Source organism: Chondrus crispus, genomic scaffold, assembly GCF_000350225.1.
Source record: "Chondrus crispus Stackhouse genomic scaffold, scaffold_182, whole genome shotgun sequence".
Classification (NCBI taxonomy): Eukaryota; Rhodophyta; class Florideophyceae; order Gigartinales; family Gigartinaceae; genus Chondrus; species Chondrus crispus.
Window position 1 is genome coordinate 20,080 of NW_005179049.1, and position 9,121 is coordinate 29,200.

General features: G+C 59.0%; 1 protein-coding gene across 1 annotated transcript; it reads right to left on the minus strand.

Moving 5' to 3' along the window:
• Window positions 1–7,134: 7,134 nt before the first annotated feature.
• Window positions 7,135–8,553, minus strand: CHC_T00003249001 (hypothetical protein). The gene is made up of 2 exons (XM_005714321.1): window positions 7,934–8,553; window positions 7,135–7,717 (listed from the first exon to the last, which is right to left on the minus strand). Exons 1-2 carry the CDS (start codon window positions 8,551–8,553, stop codon window positions 7,135–7,137), a joined length of 1,203 nt encoding a protein of 400 aa, XP_005714378.1.
• Window positions 8,554–9,121: the final 568 nt, after the last annotated feature.

Below are 9,121 nucleotides of genomic sequence, written 5' to 3' on the forward strand. Positions count from 1 at the left end.
TAAGACTGGTGGCGAAATTAAGCACTCCTTTAGTGTCTGAAAGGCCGTGGTCTGCTCTTCATCCAGATCGGGGAGGACATCCGGTTCTCCTTTTCGGAGCATAGCCGTAAGGGGCGCCGCTATCTTGGCGAAATGTTCGACGAAACGTCGGTAGACATTACACATTCCCAAGAACGAGCGCAGCTCGGTCTGGGTCCGTGGGTGAGTCGCTTCTGAGAGCGCTTTCACATTCTTCGGGTGGACTTCGAGTTCGCCCGGTCGGATGATATGTCCCAGGTACTCGACAGAGTCCTGGAAAAACTTGCACTTGTTAAGTTTAAGTGATAATCCCTCCTGCTGCAGAGCACGGAGTATTACGTCCACATCCTTGAGGTGCGTGTCATAATCCTTGGAGAAGATTATGATATCATCCAGGTAGATGAGGCAGCTCTTCCAGCGATAGCCTGAGAGGAGGATATCCAGCATACGTTGAAAGGTGGCCGGGGCGTTCATCAACCCGAAGGGCATACGGTTGAATTGATACGTCCCGGCGTGGCACGTAAACGTGGTCTTCGGTCGATCCTCCTTGGCGACTGGAATTTGCCAGTACCCGGAGTTACAATCAAGGGTAGAAAAGACCTTGGCTTCCCCGAGTGTGTCAAGACACTCGTCCATGCGAGGGATGGGGTACGTATCTCGCACGGTCAACGCGTTCAGCCGTCGATAATCGATGCAGAAACGGAGGCTCCCATCTGACTTGGGGATGAGCACGACGGGGGACGCCCATTCGGACTTGGACCGGGAAATTACCCCGCCGGCTAACATCTGGTCAACCGAGGCTTGTTTCGCCTCCCGGGCGCGGGGACCAGCTCGATAGGGCGGACAGCGAAACGGCTTGGCGCCGGGGTGAGTTCGATGCGATGCTCTGTCGCTCGAACCTCGCCCAAGTTTCCATCCCACATTCCGGGGTAGGGCGCGAGCATGGTGCGGACCTGCCCTCGCACTTGCGCCAGCAGGTGGTGGAGGGGAACCGACTCCGACGGAGGGGATGGCTCCGCTTGGGGGAGGGCTCCACGAGGGGGCCTCTCGCCCTGTAGAGGGGGGCTCCCCTCGGAGAATTCCGCGGCTAGGACCGCGTCCAACGGCATCGCCGTGTGCACCATCGCCCGCGGATGGGGAGTAACGAAGCCAACGACTTGGTTCTTCGACAACCTCTTGTTGGCGGTCGAGAAGTTCGCCATGAGGACCTTGAACTCGTGCAACGGGGTGATGTGCACCACCCCGTTGGAGAGGGAGATCCGATGCTTCGCATATAACTGCGGGTTCGCCTCGAGGACCGAGAGTCCGGCCCGTCCACTTGTGACGTATACTCAAGTCTGGGTGCCCGCCGGGATCTCCGCGGCGCGCGACACCTTGAGCCTTGGGGAAGTCCGCGCAGCGGCGGGGGCATACTCTTGCTCCGTCGGGAGGGGAGGGACGTTCGCGGCCCGAGACGCCAGCTTCCGGACGATGCGGATCTTAGTACCATCGTCCAGTTCCACCTCCTTCCGCCGGGGGTAGATGGCTTCGACGAACTTGTCGTCAAAGTTGCACCCCAGTATCACGGGGGCGGCTAATCGTTCACAGACGATGAAGGTACACCTCATGATACGGTCACGTAACCGCACCACGAGGGGGATTTGGCCGCTCATACGCAATGGTCTCCCATTGGCGTCCGCGATCGTCGGGATTTCACCCGGAATAATCAGCGCCTCCCATCCGGAGGGAAGCGTGTCGGCCCGTACGAAATTGGAGCCAGCCCCTGTATCTAATATTGTGAGCTGGCGCACCAATATCGACGGGGATAATCCAAGGTCTGCGTAGACCTTGTAATTCCGCCGAGACAGCGCGAGCACTGTCTCGGGATGGCTAACACCCCTTGCAAGCGGGGGGGTGTTTCTTCGCCATGGTCGGCGCAAGGTACCGAGCCGTTCGGGGTCGGGGTCTCCCTGGGATACCCCAGTGTGTTTGCAGCCGAGTATCCGGTACCGCTTCTCCGTCTCGGGAGGTGAGGACGGTTCGGCCACCCTGGGCCAGTGATCCGGGGATGTGACCGTGTCCACCTCAGCTGCTGCGGGCTGGGGTTCTCCTAGTTTTTTGGAGGAGGAGAAGCTTCCCCGGGGGGCGGTACGGTCCTCGTCCCGGCACCCGCACGCGGCGGCGGGCCGGCGACGGCGTCGGGGTTCATTACCCGGTTCGCCTCGTAACTGAGAAGGGCGACGGCTCGGAGGCACGCCTCCGGAGGCACTCGGCTCTTTTGGGCCGCGGTCAACTTCTCGTACTGATGGGGTACGAGGGATACATCCTTCACCTTTATGTCGCAGTCGGGGGAAATGTGGTCCCCGACCCGATAACAGGTGAAGCAGATGATCTGCGGGGACGGAGGTCCCCGCAGATCCTTTTGGTAATTACGGGACGTTTTCCCCGGTGGAAGTCCGCAAAAGCCCTCGGCGGGCTCTCGAGCGGGTTGATACGGCTTGCGCCGGTCGCCGTAAAACAGCGAGTCTCCGTCGTTGAAGCAGGATTCTTCCGTCGGGAGGGAAGAAGCCTCCCTGGCGAGGTCACCATCGGTAGCGAAGTAGTTCTCGGCTCCCCGGGCCGTGTGAAAACTGGGAGAGGGGCCGGTCGACGACGACGAGGCGCCATCCAGGGCAGCGAGAACCTGTTTAACCGGGCGAGGCTTCCCGAATTCCACGCGGCGCCCCGCCCCGTGCTGGGCCCGGAAAGCATCGCCGTGCGAGCGCGCATGGGCGATGGTATCCTCGAATGAGGATCGCAGTCGATCCTCGCGAGCTTGTAACACCAGCGGCTTGATCGCGGGTGTGAGCCCCTCGATGAAGAGGGTCGTCCTCTCGTATGCCGAGTGCACGTCCCCGCACCTCCCTAGGGCGGTGGACATTCGAGTAGCGTACTCGGTTTCCAGTTCGCCTGTCTTCTGGCGTAGCTCCCTCAATGCCGTGAGGGCCCGCTCGATCTCAAGGTTCGTCGCATATGTGCGCAACAGCCAATTGACGGCGGCGGCCCAGCTCGCGATCCCCTGAGATTTGCCGTACAGTCCCCGCTGGGACTCATACGCTTCCTTCGCTGGCGGAGCCAGCAGATGGGGTAGGGCCATCAGGGCCATCGCCTCGGTCATATTGGCGTTGTCAAAATTTTCCTTGCGGCAAGCCAGGAAGCTGATGACCCTGATAGGATCTACCCCGCTGAATTTGTACTCCCCCATGACCACGAGGAGGTACTGCACACTCTTACGGGTGGTAGCGTAGACCCGGTCGTCCAGGGTGGGGTCGGTATCCACGAGGCGGTAGGCTCGGTAGTTGCACACACCTCTGAACCGGCGGTTCGTCGGCTTCCAGACAGAAACCTTTTTCTGTTTGGGGCCAAACGTCGGCATTGGGGCCGTAAGGGACTCTGACTCGGAATCGGTCTCCGAGTCAGAGGACGATGACGAGGACAGGCTTGAGTACCCGTCCGGAGGGTATCCATCCTTTTGTCATTTGCGACGGTTCGCCTTCCGCTCTTTCCGACTGGGTTTGGACTTTTTTCGTCGTCCACTCCCCTCGTCGTCTGAGCTTCCCCCTTGATCGGGGTCCTCTCCCCGTAAATTCTGGGAAGGTAAATCACCTTCAAGGTGGATAGGTCCGGCGGAGGCTCCCTCGCGGGAGGCTCCTGCCGCCGTTCGCGACGCCTGCAGATTGGCGGAGAATTGGGGTGCGGTCTCCATGGAGGGGACCCGTATCCCCGCGGCTTGCAGCGCCGGCGTTGTCACGTTGGAAAAGAGCAGGCTCTTATTCAACGGGGGCAACCCCTCAGCGGGAGGGAGAGTCGCTACTCCGACTGTAGTCGAAGGGATTCCAGCAGCGGAGGCTGATGTTTGTGTCTTCAAGATGGCAATTTCTCGACGGAGGGCCTTGATTTCCTCCGCCGTGGCGGTCTCCTCTTGCTTACGCAGGATGGCGGCCTCCTTGGCGCTGGCAGCTATGTCCGCCTGCCAGGCCTTGGTGAGCACGCCTTCCAGGGCGGTTAGGCGATTGCGCTCTCGCGCGGCTTGTACCTCGGCTTGGGCCGCGATAGTTTCCTCAATAAAAGTCTTGAGGTTTTCCCGCAGCGCCGACGGTTGCGCTGCGAGCTTCTCCGCTACAGTATTGAGCGTGAATCTTTCCGCTTCTCGGAGCGTCTCGCGACAACTCCGAGTGATCCACGCCGCAACTGGCGGAGGCACGTCTCGAGGACGGGTCTCACGGGACGAATCGGACCCGGATACCATAGCCTTGAGCTTGTCGGAACCTGTTGAAACAGGGATAGAACACCTAGGACCAAAAACGGTAAGGGATAAGGGACACTCCGTAGACTTCTAGGTCGGGAGACCAAAATGTCGTGCACTGAGGGGGAAGGGGTGGGATCCCCCTCTGGCAGAGCGCGCGCGTTCGGGGGCGCGTGTAGGGGGTTATCGGGAGACCACCCGTAAGGGACCGGTACGGGGCCGGGCGCGAAGCGCAGTAGGTAAAGTAAGGGAAAAAGAGGCAAAACAGAGCCCAGGAGGGGCGGAGCGGTAGGGACAGCTGTCGCGCGGAGAGCCGGGCGTGGCGGGACGACGCGCGCGGTAGAGACAGGAGGGAATCGGGACGTAGATGGCTCGCAGGGTACCGTCGTGGGACGGGGACCGACGCGAGGCTACGACTCCGTTCCAGAAACCCGAGTTGTAGACCCAAAGCTTCGTACGGATTTACTTAGGGTCGGACGTCGGCTATATACTAGCCGACGTCGGAGCTATAATTAATTAAACTAAAAGAAACTAAATTAAAACGACGGCGGCGACGACCGGAGAAACTCCCCTTGGGGAGGTATGACAACCACTACACGTGGGGGGGTGACACCTGGACACAGGGGCCTTGACGCCTGGTTACACGTGGCGCGTGGTACACGTGTGTCCCGGAGAAGGAGTCGTGCTGGCCGGGGACCGGTGTCCCCTGGGAAAAGGAAAAGGTGGGTCAGTGCACTACACCGACCTCGCCCTACAGCAACGAAAACGACATGTATAACTTTAAGACCTTCGATACATCCAAGTGGCAGTACTCTGTGGCCTGCAAGACATTGAAGAAGACGCGAAAGTTTCGTTTAGATATGGGCAATCATGTACCAGTGGCTCCCAATGACGCTGAGAATCTGCCGGTCGTCGCAGAAGTACTAGAAGGAGACCAGGACAACGACGACAATATCATCGACGAACGGCTACCGAGGACAACCCCGCGTTCGCGTGCAGACAGGGGTGGTCATAGCGGAAGGAAGGCTGCAAAAGATCGGGTCGAGCGGGCCTTACGAGAAAAAGAGAGGCAGGTGACGTTAGAGTCCATTGGTAGCAGCATGAAGAAGAAAAGTTCTGCATTGGAGGAGTCGAATGCGCTTATGGCTTTTCGAATGCATCTAAGAAATGAGACGGCTGAAGACGCTGTTGTCAGAGACTCATTTCTTCGCAGCATTCGCCAGAATCTCAAGCTGATTGCTGATGCCGCGCGCGATGCTACTGAAACGTGGGCTGCTGATGCTCGTGCGAGAAGGTCGAGTGTAGTTCATGCAAATGAGAGTCTAAGCTCACAGCGCAACCCGTCGAGCACGCCTGAAGAGCAGAACGCAAACAATATTGAGCAGAACAACTAATCTGTGTGAGTTTACACATTCGCTACCATTGTAGTAGCACGTAAGTTTTACAATAACATATGCTTTGTGCCAGCTCATAGAATGATACACGTTCCATTAACATGGCATGTCAATTTGGCAATCATTTCTGTAACAAACTTGCCCCAAGTGTTCAAATACCGTGTTGCATTGCGATAGAATTTTTGGGCGCAATGAAGGTTGACCAAGTCCGTAAACTTTAAATCGTGCGGTGGATTTCGACTCCTCGGCTGGCGTCCCCACGGCCTGCGCGCGGTACGCGTCGGGAACTGCGCTCTCCTAGAGCAGGTGCTGCGCCGTGTCACAGTGGGAGGCGTTGGAGAACACGTGCTTGGCGAAGATCCTCTTCTTCTTCCTCGTGCGCAAGCCGACGGCTGCGCCGCGCTCGACTAAGATCTCCTCTACATGCGCGCACAGGCGGACCTTGCCGCGTGCAGGCGCACCGGGAGGGGTGAAGATGCCCAATGTGAACAGGAGAGAGGAGCACTCGTGTTACCTTTGCGCTCATCATACTTCCTGCCCAGGCTTCTAAAAGTTTCCATTTTTCAACCCCAATGCCTTGCTGGACACCTCCAGCTGCCTCCTTGATCCCGCACCTGGCGCCACCGCCAAGCTCGTCACCACGCCCTCCATCACTATGCTTCTCTTCGCCCCACCACCGCGCCTCTGCCGGGACCGTCTCCTGCGCCCGCCGAACGGTCATCTCCCTTGCTGCCCGCGGCGCGCGTCGGCGCGGCGCCTCTCTATGCGGGCGCCGGACCCGCTGATGGAGAAGCTGGTGGCGGCATGCACGGGCCGCGGCGTCGACGGCATCATCGCGCAGAACGTCCTCGCCTCGGCCAAGTCCGCCCTGTACTACTGGCGCTGCGTCGTCTCCGACCTCCTCACGCCGCCCGAGAGCGCCGCTGTCGTCGCCGCCATCGCCCAGCTGCCGCGCCTATCTGCCCAAGCGTGAGGTGGCTACCCGGACGCCCAGCGCACCGCCATATTCTGCGCCCACGAGGACGTCGCAGAGGACACCATCCAGCTGCTTCACCTCGCCGCCCCACAGTTTGCTCTCCTCTCCGTCGCCGGCGACTTTGAAAGTGGGAAAGGTACCGTTGCACCACTTCGCCCACCTGCGCCGGGCGCCCCAGGCCCTTGCCCGCCTGCTCACGTCTGCCTTGCTCCCTCTGCGTGCTCTTGTCTCTCTCGTGCGTGCCATCTTCCCGCGCGCGTATGCAGGTCGCCCACTGCTACGTCATGGGCGCCGTGCTTTACGCCGGCGTGTCGCACGGCAAGATCGGCGACATTATGGTGGAGGAGGGCATCGGCACGCACGTCGTCGTGCACGCAGACGTGGTCTCCTTTCTGTATGCGCAGTTGATCAGCGTGCGCGACGTGAGCGCGCGTGTGGTGGCAGCAACAATAGGTTGGAAGCTATAACCAAGAGCATTTAGTTTATTCGAGCGATTTCACAGCAAGTTTTGCTTTCCGCCACAGCCAAATGTGTTGAATGAGATCGTATCTAAGCTCGTCACACTTAATACCGTCTTCTGACTCCATTTGGCGCTGAGACGCAAGCGCTGCCCAAGTACCAGGAGCTGCTGTCGAGCTCGTTTCCCACTGGAAGTACACCTGTTTGTTAGGAGCAAATTGAACAGCCTTGTGCAGATCTCCTCCGGACACGGCACGTTCATATAACGGTACGTCGTATCCATCACGACGCGCTTCTCGGTTCATATTATGTAAAAGAATGCAAGCCGGCAACATTATCATTGCCCTCTCCTTGTACCACATTCTGCAGGGTCGTTCGAGTACGTGCCAATTGGACATAAGCACACCGAACGCACGCTCAACATCCTTTCGGACAGCCCCTTGCTGCCTTGAAAATGCTGTCACCTGACGATCCGCTGCACTTTTGGAACTCTTCACGAAAAGAGCCCATGACGGATATATGCCATCCGCTAGGTAGTATGGCACGTCTCGCACCTTTCCATTAATAGTGTACGGAATTCGCGGTGGAAACTCCCCAGAGAGGATTCTATGCATCGTTTGTGATTTGTCGGCAACGTTGAGATTGTTCATGGATCCTGGATGGCCAACAGATGTATGCCATAAGCGCAGCTCGCCGTCGCAAATCGCCTCTATGACTACCGTCGGCTTCTTCTTCTTTCCCTTGAACTGCCCAGCCCATGCTACTGGGCAGTTTTTCCACGGCCAATGTTGGCAGTCAATGCTGCCGAGGCATCCCGGAAACCCCCGTGACTCATTCACAGCAAGGATTCTTTTCAGGTCGTCCTCCGTAGGTTCACGCAGATATTCTGCGCCAAAGACTTCGACAATAGCTGTGCAGAAGTCCGTGACAGTCTTCTGCATTGTCGATTCTGACACACCAACGAGTTCGTCAACTGCATCGTATGCAATACCGTACCGAAGGATGCGTAATGCTCCAATAATCCGCTGCAGTGGGTGGACTCCGCATCTGCCCAACGCATCGACCTTGCGGATAAAATTCGCGCGATTCTCAAGCTCTGAGTATACCCGGTTGAAAACGACGCTCGGAATGCCAAACCGCCGCGCAAAATCAATCTCGTTGTACACGGGAGGCCTCCCCGCGTACCCGAAGTACAACTTCCTCATTCGCGTTACGGCAGCATCGAAATCGCGTGCTTTGTTACCGGACCTCCCCGTAGTAGAGCCACCGTGCAGCATGTCGTCATATCCGTAGCCACACTCCTTGTCCATCTCCTCGTCGAGGATAAGGAAGGACAGCTCGTCGTCGTCTCTGTCGGCAAGATGCTCACCCATGCTATTGCCATGCGCTGGATCACTGCCCGCGAGTTGATCGAGCGGCCCTAGCGCGTCGAGATCCTGCATGACAAATAGCAAAGGGCCGAGTTGCGCGATGCAAGGGCGCGGCGGGCGCGGCGGCAGCGGATGCGTCGGTGGGGATAGCGCGGTTGGCGGCGGGCGCGGCCATTGGAGCGGTGGGCACAGGGTCTGCGGGCAGCGGCGGGAGCGTGGTCGGAGCGACAGCAGCGGGGGCGGGCTGTGCGGCGGCGGGGCGGTCGGGGGGCCTGGAGGGCGAGGTCGGCAGGGGGTTCGTGTGGAGGACAGACGCGGCCGGGTACGCTTCGGGCGGCGAGAACAATTCTGGGTGGAAGAGGTCAGCGTCGACGAACTGGACCTCGGCTTTGTGTCCTGCTGGTCGGGGTGGGGGGCGGCCCAGAAGTCGGGGCGCGGGAAGTCTGGGCGCGGATCGGGGGCGGGTGCGACGCAGTGCGCGGTGGAGACCGCGACGCGATTTGCGCAACGGCGATTTGTGGTACTTTCGCAAACGGAATGCGCAAAACGAATGCCCATGTGGGAGCCTGACAAGTGTCCAAATATAGAAACAATTTGCCTATGCGGTGGAGATGCTCTTACGAGGGGGTGCCACATAAAA